The 23,513-nt window shown below is 36.6% G+C and overlaps 1 protein-coding gene across 2 annotated transcripts in view; it reads right to left on the bottom strand.

Moving 5' to 3' along the window:
* Positions 1-1,211: 1,211 nt before the first annotated feature.
* Positions 1,212-23,513, bottom strand: part of ATGRIP (Golgi-localized GRIP domain-containing protein) — a 236,648-nt gene continuing 214,346 nt past the window's right edge. For both annotated transcript variants that reach the window (XM_089802216.1, XM_089802217.1), the window contains 3 exons: positions 2,512-2,617; positions 2,366-2,424; positions 1,212-1,935 (listed from right to left, as the gene is read on the bottom strand). In XM_089802216.1, coding sequence (XP_089658342.1) covers positions 1,813-1,935; positions 2,366-2,424; positions 2,512-2,617 — 288 coding nt within the window. In that variant the 3' untranslated portion in view covers positions 1,212-1,812. The remainder of the gene's footprint in view (positions 1,936-2,365; positions 2,425-2,511; positions 2,618-23,513) is intronic.

Genomic DNA, 23,513 nt, shown 5'->3' with positions numbered 1-23,513 from the left:
TTTCCTTGTTCAAGAGTAGATAGAATCCTTAGCATTTTATTTTGAGTTCGAGAGTATCTAACCACCACCTTGATATTGTCCACTAATAAGAGGTTCCTTGGTAAAGGGGAATCATGCCAAAATAAAGTAGGTGGTAGTAGTAGCAGTAGTAGTGGTAGTAGTAGCAGTAGCAGGTAGTAGCAGTAGCAGTAGCACGAGGCATAATCAAGTCAATGGAGACATCGAAGAGTAAAATAGAGGCTCTCACAAAGAAATTGTGTCAAATTGAGGACACCAAGAGGAAGGAGTAACTCTAAAGAAGAAAATTTCATGTCAAAACAAGCCTACAAAAGCATGTTGGTTCAAGGCTGAAGCAAAGACTGGCATTTTCCATATTGACAAGAAAGTGCAGAGAATGACAAGATAATTGCACTATAAGTCCCCACACTCATTGGGGTCACTCTCTTGACCCCCTGCTTCTTGGTTATTTTTTATCTACTTAGAAGTCCTCATTTTGACGTGTTTCATCCAGAGATTACTTCATTTTATTTTCGGGGAGGGGGCTGGATGATGTTTTTGGGTGATTACCATTTGTTAGTTGAAGGGTCATCAGTTAGCCGAGGGTTGACACTAGACCCCATTATATATACATTGTACTTATCTTCAAGTAGTGTTGTTGTAAGGGGGTGCCATCTCTTTTGATGTGATAACAATATTGTCCCTAAGATACTTTGTAATGATTTTAGAAGCAACGAATAAACACTACTCAATTATATTTTGTATGCTTACTGTTATGTTTCCTGTGCATTTTATTCTGCTTTGAATGTAGACCCTATGGGACAAGCAAAGCTTATTTGTTGGCTGGTACAATTGGTGGAACATTTCAGTATGCACATTCTAAGCATAAAACATGTTTTCCTTGCTAAATTAAGAATGAGGCAATATATACTGGTTCAACGGTATTTTTACATTCTCTCCTTCGGAAAAACAACCTCAAATTAGTTCATGGGAACCCTTTAAATCTTGATCAAGAAACAATATTATCCCATCTATCGAAAAATTTGTGGAAAGAAAGAAAGAGATTGTTGAAATACATTAGAAGATTTAGGAATGTACACCTCGAAGCTTACAGTGCAGTAATCAACCAGCTTAACAAATGTGTAGTTTGCATGAACTTAGTAACCAAACAATGATCTCTTTTTGAAACCATATACTACAAATTCAAAACCTCGTTTGAATAAAATACCATTGATATTTATTCCAAAAGTTATAAACCCTGAACACACCGTTTTTGGTCCTAAAGCTTTGACATTACGCATTATTTGTCCCAAAAGAGAATTTTGCAGGAGAAACAATCTGCCCATTACAGGAAACTGGAAATTAAAAATCTTAAATATAAATTACAATGAATACTAGTGAATTTGTCTTTGTTTAACAATTGGTAGGCATTTTACCAATAATTAGCTTTCAAGAAAATGGCCAATAAGCCAATTAAAAAAAAGAATAGGCCACAATTTACTCTTTGGGCCTTTTGTTTCCTCTTCAATCAAGGAACTTTGTAGTAAAGAATGAGTGGTATGCCACTTCGCTGATCAGTTGACTTCATGATATAGTAACTCTGAAAGTTGTTGCTGGTAAGACTAACTGTGATAGCCCTCATTTATTGATTTGAAGGAAGATGTTCCCCACTTAGTTTTCCAAGCGGAATTCTGAGATTCATTTTAGCAGCTATGAAGAATTACTCTGAAGCAAATTTTTAGTCGGTGGATGATAAATCAAGCTAGAATTATCATAACTGCTAGATTTAAGCATGCTAAACTCCGTGTACTTCCTTTATGAAAAGGTGAGTCTTGAAAAAAGGGAGCGAGGTGCAGAGGATGCAGCATCAACAACAGTGGCAGCACCAGTTAAAGGCACATTTGGTGTAGAACTATAGGTTTCTTGGCACTTCCTGATCTGCAGGCATAAACGAATTAGAAAATAGTGCATTGTGTTGATGACTCCCTCAATGCATGCGTGCATCTTAATAAGTGGAAAAGAAAGAATTAAGATTATATTATGTCTACCAATAAACTTAGTAGTACACAAATTGAAACACCTGTCACATTAGGAAGAAGCAAGAAATCATATTGCACAAGAAACAAATAAATGATGAATGGGAACTGTAAAACTAAAGCTATTTACAATAGATGAGAGAATGGTTAAGCACAACTCTAATAAGCAATAGAAGCAAAAGTACAAAGTCTCATGCACAAGATTGGGAATCATGCCAAAATAAAGTAGCTAAAAGCATACAAAAAAAGTTGACCATGTTGGAAACTAAACAGAAAAATATTGAAATAGCTAATCACACTATAATGCAATTTAATTATTTGATTTGACAGACCTCTTCAGGGCTGAATTGCAACAGTGTTCCAACAACGGGAAGTAAAGCCTCAACCTCACCTATGAGTTCAATATATAGACAAGGTTAATAATATATCTAGATTCCAGAATGCCAAGTTTTCTTTGACTACGGAAGATTTTATTTACCCGTTTCAAGTAATTTCAGAATAACATTTTTTAGGTATGTCATGTCAACCCCTTCACGCTTCCGCTCCCTCTCCATGTTTCGAAACTCATCTTTGATAGCTATTTCCTGCATCCACATGTATCTTTGATTTTGTCAGAATATGCCTGAATACCAAGATATGTATCCAAATAATTCTCAACACACACCATGTCTGTAATTTTCTCTAATTTTTTTGTTCACACATATTTTCTTAATGAGTATATCTTTGTGTCTAGTCTTTGCAACTGGCTGCTATGGAAAATGGGGATGAATCACCTCAAAGACAGAATGAGCTAATAATATTGGGTGCAGGCAAAGCTGAAATGGATAAGATATTGTGCATTAATGAGACAAGCCAGTGGAAAACTAAAATTCTCAAGGAACTTATCTTAAATGCTCATCTCAATCTAAAAGCTACTCGGAACACATGAAAACTGAATGATTGATCATGTTTCTCAAGAATAAGGAAAAGATGGTTCTTGTGGCCTTACAATATACATCACAAGGTTATAGATGGAAGATACAGTATCGACAATGCAAGTCAGTATAACGGATTCACTAATGTGTCTAGACAAACCGTAGATATTAAAAAGGTGTCAAGATGTAATCATTCTATGAAAGCTTGAGAAATAAGAGCTCCCCATTGAGATACTGTACAAGTATTGAGGAGTACATTATTGCAAATGAAGAGATGTGAACAGTTTAAAAGCATTTTATTAGTAAAGGTGAGATATTAAAACTTTTAAGATTCCACAGGTCAAAACCCCAATTATTTGGAGATACCTGATGTTTTGGATTGCAACTTCTCAATCCCCAAATAGTTGAGATCACTTGAGAACCTCATAACGATTCAATGTACTTCTAGAAATAGCTTGATGTCTGTTAGTGTTTATTGCAAAAATTTCAGACCACATAAGTTTGTCAAGCAAAATGCTTGAAACCAGCCAAGGAAAACCTCTGTTAAGTGGTTCAGCCCTCTACAACAGGCTCCGAAGATGTATTTTGTTTTTCTGATCAAACATTGATATCTGCATTCATTTCAAAATATTGCAGATTGACTTTGATTCAAAAAATTTTGAAACAGTGGCACAAAAATTCAAATGGTTTACTCAATTTTGAAAAAATCAACTCAAATCCTCAATAATGGCTTGCATTAACAGACAACATGATTGATGGAGACTACTTCTGGATATAACTGTGCAGCAGTTTTTGCGCTGACATTTCAGATCACATGGTTTCTAGTTCCACTTACTGTAGATGGATGTTCAGAGTTGACATTGCTTCAACAAGTTGGCCATTGTCTGCCAACTTAGTATTTCAATAATTGCTTAGGAGTTCAACATTTCATCATCTAATGGTTATTCACTCTTTTATCATAGAACCTTGCCTACTGCAACATTTCATCATCCAATGGAACCTCACTCTTTTATTATAAACACTTGTTTATCAATCTATTGCTTGAGTTGTAAAGATCAAAGAGTAATAGCTACATTTCTGCTTTCATGGACTGTTGTACCTAGCATAGCATACAAACTCATCGAATACTCTGAGTCACCATGGACTGAGAGGGAGAACTTACAAGTCCGTATCACTTAAGTCATGGAGAAATAGGAGCACAAAAGCTCCGTAACTCCTATGAAATGTGGTAACCCAACGTGGAAAAATTGTGCCAAAGACATGGTATAAACACTGAAAAAACACAGTTTCCTAGAATTTGAGTATTCTTGTGAGAAATGGAATCAAAACACACGATTATTTTGCCTTCTTAGAGAACATGAAACTTTGTAGCTGTATCTTCCATATAGTTATGTTTTTTAAGAAAAGCTATTTTTTAGGTTGCCAAGTTTTTGTCAAGTTAAATGTTTTTGACCTGCCAAATCATGTGTGTGATCTACATAGTACTCTCTACTACATCTGGTACAAATTAAGTTGTCAATTTCACTATTGGTGCACATATCATTCTTTCTATGCATGAATATTGCTGTGCTTAGTTTTCTACATTACCTTAAATATTTTCCATCACAAAATTTTTATAGATTTAGCAACATAATGTTTATCCATACAATTATCCCTAAACTCCAAATCAACTGGTCTTTAATTGCCCATATCTATAATGTTTATCATATATATGCTGAAATTCAGAGGTCTAAGAAACATTTAGCATGTTATCATTTTCTCACTCTGATAGTGGATCATAAATTCATTCAAAATGTTAGTGCTAACGTTCCAGACAATTTTTTTACAAAATCTTCCTACTCATGTTACTTTTGTCATTTCATGTCTCAAGTTTGATTGTTTCTTCCCACCCAGTGCTAATGTAAGCATGCTTTTAGCACATGCTTTTTAAACTCTGAAAATTGGCCCCATGCCCATGGGAAGAATCTCTAAATCATCCTAGTGTTTTGATTGGTTTTTACTGCTAATGATAGTTATGTAGACTGTGACTTATGAAGAAGACAGTATTCTGAAGAAATGTTGAACCCCAACTTGAACCTTGAGTTCAGAGGTTCAAGTTCAAAATTCAAAATTGAGTTCATTGATTCAGAATTCAAGTCCGAATTTGCAGAATGAAAGTTCAAACCTCAAGTTCAGAGGTTCAAGTTGCCAGGTTTTGAAATGCAGATTCAGAGGATCGATTCAGATTCAGTTTCAAGTTTCAAAGTTCAAGTTCAAGAGCGTGAATGATCAGTTCAAAGCTCAGAATCAGAGGTTCATGTTTGAGAATCTGGATTCATCAGAGGTGCACCATCAAAGGTTTAAGGTTCGAGCTCAAAATTGGTTTCCGAGTTTCAGATTCTAAGTTCAAGTTCAGAAGTTCAGTTTTATGATTCAGAGTTCAACTTTGTCAATGGAGGTCCAGTATCAAGATTCAGAAACTAAGGGTTAAGAGATGTCAGAGGTAATTTGCAGATGTGGCTGTATACACTAATATGTTAGCAAGAAACAAAGCATTAACTAATAAGACTAATACAACATATAAGATAGACAAAAGAGGAACCCCTAATTAGGAATGTGAGCCAAATGAATGGACTCTCCCAATAGGAATTAGCTCTTTGTTGGTTTGCTATGTCTAATTAAAGCTTGTGTTTTAGGGATGTATGCTCAAGATGGGTACTCAAACTTGCTTCAATGGAGATTCTTGGATTTTGGATGTGGATAATGGATGGAGATGTAAAACTTGTTCTCAAAGTAGCATTATAACTTTAGCTTAAAGGATTGTGTTGAAATGGCTTGGGAGGGGATTCAATTTACAGGCAACAGGCTTGAGGGATGGAGGGCTAAGATGAAAGGAAAGGAAAAAGCTTATGGAGGGCTTAGATTGCATGAGAGGAGAGCACATGGATTGTGCTTCTTTACAGCCAATTAGGGAGTGACACATGTCACAAGGTGAGTGGATGGAGGAAAGGGCAAGGATGAGTCAACAAAGGAGGCTCAAGGGATAATATCTTATAAAGACCCTTCATAAATGGCTTGTAAGAGCAATGAATGGACTTGTAAGAGTCTTTATGGCCTTTGTAAGAGCATTCATGGTTGGGTGGTTGGGATATTTTGGAGGGAGTTGAGATTGTTGACTTTGCTTGGCTTAGGAAAGTCTTAAGCTTGCTTAGGGAATGTGACAAGGTTAGGGGGGGGATTAGAGGTGATTTAGGATTAGATTAGGGATGTTAGAGATATGCAAGTGGATGGCATTCAATGAGGGTGGGTGAGTTAGCAGCTAAGCTTGGTTAGTATGGGTGGACGGGGTGGATTAAGCTAAAAAGGGGGTTTAGAGATAGGCTTAGGAAGAGGATAAAGTCCTTCTAGAAGAGTCTAGAACTTCATAAGGTTTTGAGGATAAATAAAGTTTATTTATCTCAAGGGTTTGGGTTGAGGAAATATTTATTAAAACATTTTTAATAAACATGAAGATTGATATTTAACCTTAGTTAAATATTTTGAGTTGAGATTAAGGGTAGAAAATGATGGGATTAGCCTTTAATCGAAATTAAAGAAGGATTACAAGATTTTGTAAGAGGTTAGTGGTCTTAAGGAAATTGGCCAAGTTTTGGGCAAAAAATAAATTAAATATTTATTTTGGGATTTTTGGTCAATTTATTAATTAAATAATTAATAAATAAAGAAATAATGTTTAAATAAGATTTAAACATTTTTTAGAGGGATTCCTTAATTAAATATTTTTAACTAAGACAAGGGATTTAATGGCATAAAAATAAATAAATAAATAAAATAATTAATTAATTAATAAATGATGATGTCATCAGTGACTTTTCAGAAAATAAAAATACTTTATTTTCTAAAAGATTTTAGGTGTCTACAGTGGCAAGATAACAGAAGTATTGAGTATGATCCATGTACTGTCTCTAGTAAACCACACAAAGCCTTTTACATTCCATATAGATGCCCAAAGGATTCGGCCATTTGAAAACATTTGAGGAACCATATTGATAATCCCGAGAAGGAACAACAGTGAAATCACAAGCACCGGTGGCAATGGTCAGCATGATGTTGAAGAGGTTTCAAAGCCATTGATTGGTATAAATAGACAAGGTAGTATTTGAATCTAGGTCCTTGGTATGCAATCACAGTGATCGTTGCTAACTTCTTCAGGCCTAGTATCCAATTGGGCCTCTTCCTTTAAAAGACTCCTATATTCACCTATTCAAAAGCAAGCAAGTGTTTCATCCATCACCGTGTTGTATGTTTGTCAAAACATTTGAATACCTGTGAGGAAGCGAAATCTATGAGTGACATAAGAGACATGTTTGACAGAATACCGATGACCTCCACACATAGACACATCTTCTTCAACTTCAGAACACATGCTAAGATTATAAGGAGTCCAGACTAAATATAACCGTATTCTGCCACATGGGCCATGATACCAAAAAAAAATGCCATATTGATGAACTAATCATGAGTAGAGGAGATCTCGAGTACAATGCTAGGGGTATGCAAAGACACTAGGGGTATTGTGATGCACTATGAAGTTGTCTACGTAACTGACGGGCTATTTGGGAAAAGACATAGGCTTCAGATGATGAGGACTGCGAAGCCCATGTACCATTTGGTCGAAAATGTGCAGGCTGTGAGCCATATCATCCCTGCATTGGTATCTAATCCATGTTGGAGACATGATTAGATGAATTACTCCATGTGAATTATCTCCCGTCAATAGGTATAGCAATCATCCATTCTTAATGATAAATGTATGAGATGGGAAACACTTCTAGGCAACGGATCGTAGAGAATGCATGCAATGTGTTTGATGAAATGCCATGTGTCGGCTAGGACTTATGTAGCAGTGATGTTCATGGCAGGTATGCCAACTATTTGACAGAATGTTCATGTTGTGATGACTATACCATCAAGACCTTGCAACAGGAAGTGAAAAGGCGAAATCACACTCATGCTCAAGCACGACTCTAGACATCAACCATTACAGTTAAGGCCGTGGCATCTAGTTCGATCCTCAATATTGAATATTTTAAAAATATATGGCGATAGCATGCATTGGGATGCACCAAGAATCCAATGACAATGGTGGCACTTGTTTGAATAAGACCGAGCTGGCATGGTTAATGAGGACAAAGTTCTGGACATGGGAACTGTTTGACAGAATGCCCACTCCTCACCACAATCAACTGCATGGCACCACTTATAGAATTTACCCTCCATATCTTTGCAAGATCCAATTTTGAAGCACGATGATCATATGTTTAAAGGTCCAGATTCATTTGAGAGAAAATATATGCACTGATCGTAGGGTTTAGTCGAATCTCCTTCGATTGGAATTTTGAAAGGGATGGCACCAAATCCAAAATTCCATCGAATCGATATTAGCTATTAATTCAAATTGGAGGATGTGTTCTAGAGAATGCAGATTGAAGGATGCATATGTCAGAATTTCAATGGCATCCCTGTCATTATGCATCGTGCTGAAGAATCAAGATGTTGAAAAGTTCAAAAGAACTCACAGTACACAACCCATACAAAATGAAGATCATTAGAGAAAGTGGTAGCAAACGCCTTCGGATTTTAAGGGTGCACAAAGGTGGACTTCATCATTCACACAGGGTCCTTGATAATTTATGTTAAGGGTGCTTGAAGGAAATATAGATAGAATACTCAGACAAGGACACATGGCATTAAAACTCATGCCATTCTATATGAGCTGCCCATCAAGTCTTTCCATGGAAGTGAAAACAAAATTAAAGGCGTATATCATAAGGGTGTTTTGTTTTAATAAAGAAGGTAAAATGTGATCGGGCAATATCCTCAGATCTCTAAATTTCAAGATTCAGTTATAACAACTGAATGATGCCGCTGGGATTCTATTTATTGAGAGAGACTTAATAACGAGGGGTTCTTTTTTTCACGGTGGAGAGTCCTAAGGCTGCCACGGGAAGAAGACATAATTTCTGAATGTCAATGTAATAGACGGGGGAAGTCTTAATGTTCTTCTGTAAAACTGATGGGGAGGTGGGGGGCAGGGGCAATTATCTGTTGGTTATTTTGTCAAATGCTTAAGAATAAAGAGGATTTTGCATATTTGAATCTGTAGGTTCTGGCGTGTGGTTTTTTGATTGAAACATATTTGTGGGTGATTTCAATCATTCTTAAATATTATTCTGTCCCATATCTTCAGGGTTATGTGTGCATTACAAGTCTGTAGGCTTGATGCTTCCACATTTATAAATGAACACCAAGCTCTCCTTTGCCTTTCTGTTTTAGGAAGATTAGATGAGTGATCTGTAGTTCACTTATTTGTTTCTTTCTTATCCCGCAAATCTTATAATCACATTCATTTAATGCCTATGAATGAATGTCAGAAAGCCTTTTGTATCTTCAAGTTAAAGATACGCTTTGTTATTTAATTCGTTGTAGATCTTTCTAGGAGGGAGTTGTACCTCTCAATTCAGAGGAAGATTATCAATGCAATGATAATAAATCCAACTGTTAGTTCTGTTTGTTCTTCTTTCTGGGCATTTAAGAGTCAATTTATTTCGTTATTGCAGAAGGACAAGTCTGTTTACTAACAGCTAATATTAGTAAGTCATTAATGCCTACACTTGGACCTTGCTGGTTCAGCTTTGACCTTGATCATCTCGCTCACACACACAGACATGCATATGTATATGTGTGTGTGTACACACAACTATATAATTAATTTATTAAATCAGATAAACAATATATTAGCATTTGGTTATTTTATATATTGCTTCTCCTATTTATTGGGTACTTGAGAGGGAGGTTTTGTAATGAATATTATAATCACTGATATGTTGTTTGAATTGCTCCGGATCTCTGATTAGTGATACCCTTCTAAAGGCTTCAATCTTAAAAGTGTGTTGTCATTATTAATTGATAATAGTACATTGAGATTGAATTTCTTTGAAGTGAAGTTATTGATGGTATGTATAGCTTTGGTGTTAGTCTGTTCTCCAATATGATCAATTCAATTTTTGCTTGTACCTCATGTTATTGATTACAATAGGAAGTACTTTCTGCACCATTACTTTCACAAATTTTAGCACTTCTATTTGAACCAATTAAGTCAAAGGATTGACAATAACAGCCATGACCAAATTAGAACTAACTTATTTTCAGATGCCTCTGAATTGTATTTTCCTGACCTTTCTACTATGATGAAATACTTTCTGTTAAACGGACAGAATGAGTATTATCAACATGTAACACTGATGCAGGGGCATTCCGTATAAATTGGCAATTGACATCAACCAAAAAAAATATGTTTTGGGTTTAGATTTGTGATTTTATCTCTTCAGGGCATTGTGAGATTTACCCAATGTGTATTCAAATAAATTACAAACATGAATCCTTTGCTCTATTCTCATTAGTGACAATGTAACATTTAAGCTCATTCTTTTATTGGAACCTAGACAAATGCTTGTTTGATAAAAGAAAGCTCTTCCAACTCCTGCATAGGGAGAGACAAGATAAGATAGAAATAAGACAACTTTATTAATGTCCAACAAGAGGCCATTAAAGTCTAAGGGACTGAAAACAGTACAACAAGACAACAGCCAGCAGCAAGACCACCAAAATGGTGTCCGCAGAAGAAAAAACATGAAAGCAAAAGAACAAGGGAAATAAAACTAAATACTCCTCATAGGAGAAAAGTAACCCAAAACTGAAGGATAAGGTCCAGGGCGAGGGTGTGTCTTAGACCGCCTCATGAAGCCGCTAGAAGTAGAGTGAGACTATCGAGTGTGCCCTTTGCGAGGTTCACAAATCTGGTGTGCCTAAAGGGAAGGCCAAGTGACTGCTTTGTCCTCCTTGCAGGAGACGCTGGAGTGAAAAAGTGATAAGCCAGTCGAAGTTTGTCTCAATGGGAATTGAAGTTGCAAAGTGTGATCCCGAAGCTGCATGGCTTCCTAGAGATAAAGAGCAAGACAATGCTGATCGATGTATCTGAAAAATGATGAAAGGGACCCATACTCTCTAAGCAAACAATAGAACCTCCCCCTGATCTCCTAGTAGATGGGGCAAAGGAAAACAAAATGGGTCTTAGATTTTGTCTCCACCAGGGGGGAGGGTAGAAGAACTTGTTCTCTCTGTCAATCTGGTGATTCCTCTATCTGTATAACTCATGGGAGCCTACTCTAAAAGACCCTAGAGAGATGTAGAGGCCACGAGTCCAATGACGAGTGATGTACCAAGGGCAAACAATGACCCCGTCCTAGATGTCAATGAAGTGCTCAGCATAGAAAGTCATCCTTGGGCAAAGCCCCACTAGAGGGTTACTCAATGTGTGTAGATGTCGAGCCTAGCGTGCTCACTCAGCTCCTGCTAAAAAAAAATGAGAGGGGGTTTCTAGAGAGAACTGATAAGGGGGGAGGTCATCCATCGCAATGTCAATCAAACCAAGGAGAGCAGAGGCCTGAGCAAACCAGCAATTAGCCCTACCGATAGGATTGAAACTTGCCACCACCTCAAGGGAACAATAAGCAAGTTAAGAATATCTGTGGTGCCCCTAAGTAGGATCTGCAAAGCTCCATAATCAATGGAGAAACCAAACCAAGTCAAAGATGGTCTAAAGCTTGAAAGAAAGAGCCCCAAACTTGTCCAAGATGATACTGTAGGGGGTTGGACTGATGGCATCTGATAATGTGCCGAAGGAGGATCTGAAATCTCTCGATTGAAGCTCAATTGGAATCTAGGAGAGGAGGCCCCAACAAAATGGAGCCATAAAGAACGATCAGTCTGATTAAAGAGTCCAAGAGGGGCATCTTTGTCATGGTATTCTAAAAATGATGTTTGAAGCATTGTCTCTCAAGCATAGCCAGAGAATCAAACCCTTTGTTAACCCAAGGCTGCATGGTCAATCTCATACTGAAACAAAGTCTAGTGAAATTAATCCCCAGGTAAGTATAGGAAGATGTGATCTCAACCTCAGTGCCTTGAAAGTAGAAATGGAGATGCGAGGTCTTTCAGCAATGGAGGACCGTCACCTAGGTCTTCCCCAAGTTCACAACATGTTGTCGTGAGTCGCATAAGGAGGCCAACCCATTAAGAAGTCGTTGAAGCCCCTCCAGGGAAGAAGCCAAAAGAGTCATATCATCATCAAATAGTAGAATAGAAATCAAAACCTATGTAGTTTCCCCATTTTTCCTAGCATTGGAGTTTCAAGAATTAGCCTATTATTGTGATCCTCGTAGGCTAATTATTGTGGATAGAGGATCTTCTGTGGCAGTGGCTTGGCTTGGGAAGGTCTTATCTTCTCCACATTTCAGTAAGCTACAGGTTGGTTTTTGTTTGGCTCAGATCGGACTATTTGTGGTAAGTTGGTGTTGATTGAGATGGACCCTTTCTATTTTTGGAAAGTGCATTTGGTCACATGGAGAAATAATAAGTATGACTCCTGTTTCAAATGACATATTTAAATGATGAGTATTTTGGGAGTTATTATATTTTAGTGGCCAAATTAGTATTAATTATTAAATGGCTTATTATAAAGTTAAATTATAACTCTATAATTTCACTTAAATTGAGAGTTGAGTTATCACTAGAAAGTGTCATTTATTAATTAGTTAAGCCATGTCAAGTGAGAGAATCTAATGAAAGCTTCTAATTAATGTTGTGTGGTGAAGCTTTTGGCAACACAGGGGAATCTGGAGGTTATTAATACAAGCCTATTTGTTGAGGAAAGGACGCTTGAATATATATTTTCTTTTGTTGCCTTTGTGGCTTTTCCTGAGTTCTAAATTGTGTGCCTTTGCTAAAGTATAAGGGCTAAGTCTGAGTAGTTCTTGGCAATTGTGCTGAAGTATACAATTGGCCGACATCTCCTACTATATTTACTGTAGCTAAGGAGAATAAGTTTGATTATCATATCCTCTTTATTAAATAATTGGCTGAAGGTTTTGGTGAAATTCTGAGAGCCAATTCTGAAGTATTGCTGCTGTTGTATAGCAATTAGCCAGATTCTTCCTACTGTCTGATCTGTGTCTAAAGAGGTACAGGTGAAGGGAGGATTGTACGAAGTTTGAAGAGCAATTGGAGGGTTTGAAGCTAATTGTTTTGTTCCCACTAATGAGGAATAGTGGATTAATGAAAGTTATTTTAGTCTTCCATTTATGTGCGTCTGTTGCTTTGGAAGAAGTTTGTGTTGAGAATTGTAGCAAGTCAAATTTAGAGCATTACAAGTCTGAAATTATTGGATGTCTCCCTGTTGTTTGTCCTGTTGCTGGGAGACAACATTGGTTGAAATCTGATTGTATTGCTATGCTCATTGAGGAGATTCAATCTGCATGGTATTTGAGTGTTTGTGATAATTCTACTTGATGCAGTTACTTTCTGATTTTACAGTGATTACATGATCTGCTTCAGCTCTTGAGATTCCCTACCTGGCATTAATATTCAGTGTGCATACCAGCGGGGGTTTGGATCTCAATTCACTTGTATGAATTCACACAAAATCTGGGCGGTTGAGTCTTGCATATGCAGTTCCTTTAATTGACATTTTCATCAGCTAATGGCAGCATTCTCCATGCACCACATCCCTCATACATTGTGTTGTCCTGCATTTTGTCACCACAAAATGTTGGTAACAACACAAAACTTTTCCAAGCTAGTTTCGTGTCTCTCTAAGCTTGAATTTGATATTCAATTGCTTAATGTTGATCGATTGATCCATTTCAATTCGAATATCAAATTGTTTTATTGAAAGCCTTCGTCAAGTCATTTTTGTTTTTCTTTCTGTCGAGCCTTTGCTTGATTTTTGAAGCCTTCAAAGTCCGTTCTTTGCTTTTGAGTTTGTGTTTGCTTGTTTTTGGTCCTTTGAATTCACTCATCTTATGCCTTTCGTTTTCCCGTTCGATTTGGTCTAACCTAGAGGTCAATCGGAGTTGTCAGTCAAGAGATATGGTCATTTTAGTGCCTCAAAAGTGGACCTTTTTGATGCAATGACATGAAAAGTTGAGTTTTCATGCTTGTGCATGAAAAATGTGAGATATGTTTATAAAATACTAAGTGACTCCAAAAAGTGAGATTTTGGAGACTTGCACATTTTAAAATATGTAATGGGCTTCAAAAAGTGAGATTATAACCAAAGACATTTTTTAAAACATGCAATTGCATCAAAAAGGTCCTATTTTACCTTATTACATGTTTTAAAATATGCAATGAACACAAAAATGTCCTATTATGTGAAGAAAACATGTTCTTGCTCCAAAAACCTCCTATTTTGATCATAACTTTTGATTCTCTTCATGGATTTGAATGAAATCAATTGCATTCATCATGTTTTGGAGAGGTGATCATTTTGCCCTCATCAAAAATCAAGTTATTGCACCCAAAAACATGTTTGAAACTTCAAGCTAGGGCACGTTTTTTGCATAAAAATCCATAAATCTGCCAAGTTTGATCACGTTTTTGCATGAGATCAAGTCATTTTTACCTTTTTAGGTGATTACATTGGTTGAGGATCATTATTTTGGTGTTAAATCATCAAAATACTTTACTTTGAAGATCACGTTTTTTGCTTGTTTTAATAAAAACGGCTCAAGAACTTTCAAATCTTTAAAACATGGCAATGAGGAGCTAATTTAGGGCACGTTTTGTAATCTTGCATAATAATCTCCTTGTTTGCTGCCCTCTATCATTCGGATATTGGAGATTTGACAAATTCTCATCATTTTTGAAGAAAATTTCAAAGAAAGAGCATCTTTTCCTTCATTTTTGGCACATATTCATCAAGTGGACTTCTTCTTTCTTGTGTTTTAATTCATGCTTATCCTTGCCGATTTGATGCTTGAAATCGTTGGATAGATGCCATTTGTGAAAATCTTTGCCTTAGAATGTGCATTTTTTCTTTAAATATGAAATTTTTCTTCATTTTGATGTCTTTGGTTCTTTCCCAAGTTCCAAATTCGAATTTCATCTTTGGGAGTGCATTAAATCTTGGTATGTTTTGAGTTATTTTCAAAGGTATGTTTTTCTCTCGTTTTGTTTTTGTGTGATTGTTGCCGGTTTTTCTCCATTTTGGAGAAGTTGCCAGTTTTTTCCCAAAAACTTTTTTTTCCTTCACTACATGCAAAAGCATTATCATTTCATTTCACATTCCGTTTCCATGTCATTACATCTCACATTTCATTCGAAAAATGCGATTACATGTTTTTCACTTCATTTGCCATCCGCATATGCATGTAATCCCATTTTCCGTTTCCATTTTCATCCATCTCATTTTTTGCTTTCATTCGCACGACACGATTACACGAAATGCTTTACGTGTAATTGCATCTAAAAGGTCCGATTTTGATCAAAAGTCATATTTTGAAAAGACAAAAAAGATGTTATTTTCACTTTCTGTGAATTTTGACTTCTTTCTTCCTCCAAAAGTGACTATATAATTCATTATCTCACCTCCATTGTTTCATTTCCATCTTCATATACGCATTCGCACTTACATAAATAAATACATGTTTCCATACATGTTTCCACCTCATAACATATTTTACATGATACCCTCCATCCGCATACGCATATACATGTATACACATTCGCACTTACGCCTCATTTTTTCACCTTCCGTTACATAATGCATTTACATATATGCATGCTTCATTCAATAAAGCTTTGAAAACATTCAAGTCACTTTTGAAATCAGCAACTTTCACTTTGCACACATTCCCATGCGTTTCACCTTCACGCATTTTCATTTCATTCCATTTTCCATATTCATACTTTCATTTCATTTCACATTCCATTGTATATACATACACTTTCTCTTCGAAAGTCACTCATTTTCGAATCTTCACTGCTGCTCTGGAATTCACTTACATGTAGATTCCTTCTGACGATGTATTTGTGTTTTGAAATTTTTGTGTTATAGTACAAGCACAAGAAATGTCCCCACCTTCCAAATCCAAGGGCAAGATGAAATACCAATATGACAAAGAATTGGTTCATGCCGTTCCTTCTTCAGTTATGTCTATTCTGGATAACATAACATATTAGACACCAAGATTGGTCACATAGATGTAGCCGATTTTCTACAAAGGATTGAAGCTCCAGCTACGCATGAGATGAAACGTATTAAAAGAAGCAACATCCATTTGGTTTCTACATTTCCCATGGCGGCCATAGAACCTGATTTTATCTACGGATGTGCTCGGCGCTTCACTCCTAAGACAAGGAATATCAAAGATGCTGACGGCAAGGTTATTATTAGCCTTGACCCTGAAGTGATTGAATAAGTCTTCAAAGTTCCTCATAAATCAGAATGTGTTGATTTGACCAAAGATTCCTCATTGGCTTGTTGGAACGAACAAAAAAGCAACTATCAGAAGTATGTCAACCTTTACTAGTTAGACAACAAAAGGAGTAATTTTTCCACAGTCCAATTTTAAACAGGAATACAAGGACCTCATCATCCTTCTCAGCAGAATCTGTGGTCTTAAGGATTCTTCCGACTTTGAGCCATGGATGTACAAATTTATGTTTCAAATCATAGAGAACAAAGAACATATCTTTTGGGGAGAGCTTATTAGTACTGCACTCTGTCAGCAGATATGCAATGTAGGAATATCAATACCTTTTTACATGAATTCATTTTTAGTTTACATTGCTGCTGCTATGGGGTCTTTTTCGGGGCTTTCCACCAAAGGTGATCGTCTTCAAGTACTTGTTTGGGAATACTATGACCAAATTACTTTGGCTAACAGTAAGTATCATTACAGAAGAGTCCAAGATGCTTTCTTTGGACATTATAGGTGTCTGTTCGACAAACAGTTGTGTATCAAAAGAGTATCTAATGCAGCATTGGAAAAGGTAAACTAGTATGGCTGCATTTTTTTTCAATTTCCCACTTTCAAATACTTGAGAGTTGGGTATTTCAAAGGAGAGCCGTATACCTTACCTAGGTATGCTACAAATCGAATTATTCTAATGGAGTTAGCAAGACAACTCATGGACGTGCAGAATGATCAGCATGCATCACATAGGCCTAGATTTGGCATCACCTCAGCTAGGCCTTTATCTATTGGCAATTATTCAATTGTTTCTGTGCCTAAAGCGAAGAATATGGAAGCAGAGTTGCAATTGATTACATTGAAGAGGTTCAAGGCTAGATTTGACTTTGATTATCGAGAGATGAACTCTCAGATAAAGAGGGCTTATACTCATATTCATCGCATTGAAGACATTTGGATTGACATGAGAACAGAGCTTGATATTATAAAGATGGATTATTGCAGGTTAACCTTGCAACAAATAATCGATCTTAATATGTTGGAAATCCCTCCAGATTTCCAAGTTGAAGATGACGGCAATATCTTTGATCCGAAATTTCATCAAGCCGGTTTTGATAAAACGTGTCCTTTTCCTATTCAATGGCAATAAAAAGAAGGTACATCTATTATGGACAGGTTTCAATCCATCTTAGCAAACACTAACAAGTGGTCGAAAAGTAAAGGCCTAAAAAGAGTAAATCCTAAAATGGGTTTAAATTGTGGAAGCTTTGGTCCTCCTGGCAAGAAGTCACAACTGGAAATTACAGGGAAAGATGGTGCTTCATCTTCAAATGTCAAGAATACTCTCAAAATCAAATTAAAGGGCAAAAAAGGGACTAAATCATCCCAAGTTCCTGAACCAATTCAAGAATCAGTGACAAAATCAGAAGAACTAGAAATAGAATCCGAAAAAGAAGATTCAGATGAAGAAGGAGAAATAAGAATCATATCTCCTCCTAAGCCTGCACAAGCTTGTACGTCTTCTCCACATGAAGAGCCCTTTTGCATGAGGTTGATGATGATGTAGATTCATTTTCTACTATTTTCACTCATTCTATTCCCGTCTTAGAAGTTAATACCATGGCTCTTCCAATTTCATCTGCTGCTCCTCGTGTTCCTACACATGATCAATTTGAACACTTAGCAAATGTGTTTGAAGATTTTCCGACTCTTACTAGTGGTCAAGTTTCCCAACTTGATACATCTTTGACAGGATTTGAACTTTTCATGACAGAATCTTCACAACATGTTCCTATGCCTACAGCAGTGCAAACTGAATCTTGTTCAATCACTACAGATATACAATTTGGATCAATGCCAATGGTCTCCACTATGCTTGCTTCTACAGATGAAAGTTTCAACCTACTTGCATGGTTGAGTAGAATAACAATGAAAAGAAGGAAGGTGGTTGTTCCTCCTAACAATCTTCCTGTGAAGAAGACTAAATCCAAATCTCTGAAGGACAAGATTGCTTCTAGAATTTTGGTTGATTCTGACAAAACCAAGTATGTTGAGGTTGCTGAGCCTTTAGTAGATAAACCTGTTGAAGAACTCACTAGCTCTGATTATAAATTTACTAAGGTTGAAGTTGGAAGGCAATCTCGTTTGAGTTCTTTGCAAGATGCTCATGATGCATTGGCAAATGTATCAAAAAGCAATCATGAGCTTTGGGAAAAGAAGAATCAATTGAAATAGGAAATAGCTCGTTTGAATGAGATCATTCAAAAGCAATCTTCTCAGAATGTTGTTGCATCATAAACATCTAAAGAAAGAAGGTCGATTGAAGCTGCTAAGTCTTGGATACAGGAAATCATTGTTGAAGGAGTTCGAGCTATCACAGAAACACTTGCACTTCTAAAGCATATCAAAGAGATGAACAAAATGGAACTAAGCTTAATTTCTTCTTTGACTCAAGAAGCAGATAACCTAAAGGAAATCCTTGAGGATTGGGATGAAATGATAAAATTTGATCTAAATGCTATGGTCTCATGTGACGTTCTTCCGTCATGTGAAATGTTCTTTAGATTTCAAGGACTCATTGGTTACAGGGAAGAGACCTTAAGAAAGTTGATCACAAAATTGCAAGTGGCTCTTGAAGATTGTCAAGCAGTTGAAACAAGCCTTACTTGTGATTTGGATCAATTGGGATGCCATGTTACTGATAATCTTGGTAATCTTTTGGCAGCAGAGAGAGTGAATTTAGTATACAATCAGAATCAATGCTGATGTAGATTCTGAAGAATTTGGTTCGCACACAATGAACAAGTTCGTTTTGTACAAATCCTTGACAAAACACTTGTTGGATAATACAGTAGCAAATTCTAAAGTTGTTCAATCAGCATATGAGAATGCAGTGAGGATCGAAGCCATATCAAAGACAATGGAGATTGCTGATCTTCCTACAGTGCGTGACGTCATTGTGAAATTCAAAGCATTAAGAAGCAATCTTTAAGATTGTTATGTAATTTCTACTTCATAGTTGTTTTAGATGCATTACATGATAAAGTATAATTGCATGTAATGCGAATTGCATATATGTAAAAGGTGTAATGCGAGTTGCATGTGCAGTTGCATGTAACCCTTTTAGTTTCTGTAGTTAGATTTGGTCAAAGTTGGTTGAGTTGCTCCCACTTTTTCCTCCCCCTTTTTCTCAACTTCTTTGCCTATATAAAGGAGTGCCCCCCTCATTGTAAAATCATCATTATCTTTATGCAAAAGAGCTCTAGAGATATTGTGCCAGCAGAACTTTGTTTGTGTAGCACTATTTTGAGAGAAAGTGAATACAAAGGAGCATTTGAGACTTAACTTTGATTAAGTGAGATTGTTATTTGTGTGAATTGTAAGCTTTGTCTATAATTCATTCAAGTTACTTTTGATTCGTACTATCTTTTGTCATTGATATTGTATCTTGTGATTGATAGAAAAGAGTTAAGAAACAATTGAATCCCGAGCTTTGACCAAGAACAATTGTGAAAATCCATATAGCTAGAAGCTTTGTCTGTAGCTTATATTTTCATCTTAATTCGCAAAATAGTTAGATTGTTATTACTTTTAGGAGTCTTTGTGCCCTAATTGTAAAGATTTTACCACATAGAAGTACAATAGGACTTAGAGCCAAACTGGTACGTTTTGGCTAGCCTTTGAGTTAGTTAAAATTTATTGGTATCACTGTTTCCAGCTCGCGATAGAAGTGTAATTAGAGATTCACCTTGCCCATTATTCGCCTTACGAATAAGTGGATTCTTTCTTGAAAGTTAAGAAGAAAGGATAATAGTAACACCCAGTTTATAAATCTCTCAATTTCTTGCTTACCTTGAGTTGATCCAAGGAACAGTGAAAAGGGGGAGCCTTCCCTTTAAGGTATGAGAGACTCTGTCTCACACGTTGTGGCTGGTCATCCTATTTTGCGACTGAATTTTTTTACCCAAAACTGTCGGTTGCAAAATATCCACCCAACACATTGGACACTAATTTGGGCGTAACTTCCTGAAGATTATGTGGCAGTCTGGGCATGACTGTTAGTTGTAGGTGCAGGTCAAACATGGGAGGGCTTCGTGGAGAGATTTCGGTCTGCAAACTGATTGGGCAACTACTAAGGAAGATGTGCAAGTTTGGAGGAGTGCCATCTGCTCTCAATCTATTCAAAACCTTGGCATTTCATCTTGTTGCAATCAGATCTAGAGTTATCAGGTTCTTTAATTATAAATTGTAATTATCACACTTGCTGAAGCAATAAATTGTCTATCACAGAATTGCTAGTTGGTTCAGTTTTAAATTTCTAGTTGTGAGTTTCATTGATAATTACCAGCATTTGATATACTCTTAGAAAGTCAAAAACCCATAAATCCCCAAAACACAAGAATCATTTAACTCCAACAACAAAGCAGCTGAAATCAACCTTGGGTTTGTAAAGTAGAGGATAATTGTTGAATGTTTTACAAAATGCTATTTGCTGATTTATGAAAGAAATTGATGTTTGATTTCACTATAACCAGGCAGGGTTATTACAACCTAGTGTAAGTAGCAACCGTCCCAGAGAGCATGAAGTCCTAGAGGAGCTCATCCATGTAGATGCCAAAAAGAGTGGTGGAAAGAAGGTTCACCCCGATGGTGCTCTGAACAAAATCTGAAAACCCCTGTTGAAAGATCCCCAATCCTGGTGACCTCGGAAATTGATGTTTGTTTCAAAATTCAAGATTTTGACCAGAATTTTGTACCTCTGAATAGACTTTATAGAATTCTGATTTCCTTTTGGTTTTTCCTCGTTTTTGAGATTTTAGGTGTTTTTGAAGATATGTGCAAGTAAATAACAAATAACAATTAACTTCAAAGTTCAAACTAAGAATGATGAGAAGCATTCAAATATTGAAAACACTTAACAATCTGGAAATGGTTCAAATCGTATCAGGCATAATATTCAGATTTCTTGCAGTCAAAGAAAAAGATATACAAAATGGATTTGTTGTTGATTTTGACCAGAATTTTGTACCTCTGAATAGACTTTATAGAATTCTGATTTCCTTTTGGTTTTTCCTCGTTTTCGAGATTTTAGGTGTTTTTGAAGATATATGCAAGTAAATAACAAATAACAATTACCTTCAAACTAAGAATGATGAGAAGCATTCAAATATTGAAAGCACTTAACAATCTGGAAATGGTTCAAATTGTATCAGGCATAATATTCAGATTTTTGTAGTCAAAGAAAAAGATATATATAATGGATTTGTTGTTGTCTAGAATGAACCGGACGCCAACTGTAGAAGGGTTTTACACACAAGAGATGGTGAGCTTGTTTTCACAAACCCCTGTATGATCTCCAAACTACAAAACATGGTTGCTAATAAGAAATGGCGCTCACAATACAAGCTCGAGTTGCCTCTGGAAGAAACGCCCAAGCTGGAATAGGCTGGCCGCCTAGCTAAATGTGATGTTCCTTCTGATAAATGGTGCTATTGTAATGGGCACCTACCGGTTATAATTTCGTGAAACACTTTGCAAGTAAGCTCTGATACCACTGTAATGGATACCCAGGAATGACCAAAAATTAGACCAAGGCTGAAATTATATTATTGCTGAGAATGCTGCAATCAATTACAAAGAGTTGTATTCCAAAGGCCAAACCCTAAGGGAATGACGTCTAGAATGTTACAACAAAGAATGAACGTCCTCTATTGCCAAAAGAAGGGAGTGTGATTCACACATCCAAGCTCTTATCAAATGCAAGTCATAATCATCCGATACAATAATCCCATGCCCAACAATGAGACTTTCAGCCCTATTTATCCTTTTCTTCATCCTTCTGGAAGGCACTAAAACATTAGTTAATTGCAAGAGTTAGAAGCTTCCTCCTTCCAATAATTAATGCATTCTTAGAAATCCCTCCCTAGCAATAATTAATTAAATCACGAGAGGCTTCCGTCCTTCCAATAATTAATACATACCCTAGAAGCTACTCTCTTGTAAATAATTAAATACAAAGTCACCTTTAAATTGAATGACTTTATAAGAAATTAATTTAATTTCTTCTTATCCTCCACTTAGACTTTGGAGAATGTGAAGGCCAAAAGATGGGATCATTACAAATCCGCCCTCCTTGAAATTGCTTGTCCTCAAGCAATTAAGTAACATAATGGACTCCAACCTCCACCTGGATCCCAATATGTGATATCCATATGGAAGTTAAACCAATTGTAAACCTACATCATTAGGAACAACCCCTGTAGCCTAACATTCAAAACTTGTGCTGATGAAGTTAGAATGTCACCATAAGGCAACTCCATAGAAGATTTATGAAATGTCTTCTTTCCTGTATCCATCCACATAATATATATTGGACTGGAATGCATATTATCACTATCATGCATTGAAAAAGATGTAGCTGCAGGTGAACCATATGTACTCATGCTAACTGTATCAACAATAGGTGTTCCTGCATCGAAATATATGGACATAGGAACAACATTAACTGCTGCAACAGAAAACTGAACCGAATTTGTAGTTGATGAAAACTCATAATCATCAACATATGCACCATCATTAGAACACATATCAACAACTGCATGCATACTGCTTAACTCCTCATCGGATGGTTCAACTGACATAGAAGTGGTTGCTGATATGACAGTTTCCTTGCATTCTCCTAATTCCACTATTGTTGCATCACCATCCCCTGACAAAGCTTCATATGTGGTCTCCTGACTTTGCACGCATGTCTCTATTGACTCCGCTGAAATGCCCACATCACCAACATCATAACTGGCTGGCTCTATACGTGTCTCAATCCCACTTGAGGAATCAACTACCTTCTGCTCTGGAGCAACATACAAATTGTCAATGTTGATGCCCATCTTTCTAGCCATAAGTTGCAACATCATATCCATTCGCCTATTCTGATCCTGTTGCATCCACTGCCCCTCCTCTAATGTACCCAGTAATCTGAATATTACATTTTCTTGATTTGGACTGATATACATTTTGTCAAACACTTTTCCCTCTATTCCGCTATCTATAAGACTTCCACAGGATGGCAGGACTTATAGCTCTGATACCACTGTAATGGGCACCTACCGATTATAACTTCGTGAAACACTTTGCAAGTAAGCTCTGATACCACTGTAATGGATACTCAGGAATGACCAAAAATTAGACCAAGGCTGAAATTATATTATTGCTGAGAATGCTGCAATCAATTACAAAGAGTTGTATTCCAAAGGCCAAACCCTAAGGGAGTG

The sequence above is a fragment of the Cupressus sempervirens genome, chromosome 9 (genome assembly GCF_028749045.1).
Source record: "Cupressus sempervirens isolate cs-2001-9-10 chromosome 9, ASM2874904v1, whole genome shotgun sequence".
Classification (NCBI taxonomy): domain Eukaryota; kingdom Viridiplantae; phylum Streptophyta; class Pinopsida; order Cupressales; family Cupressaceae; genus Cupressus; species Cupressus sempervirens.
This window is presented reverse-complemented; position numbering and strand designations above follow the sequence as displayed.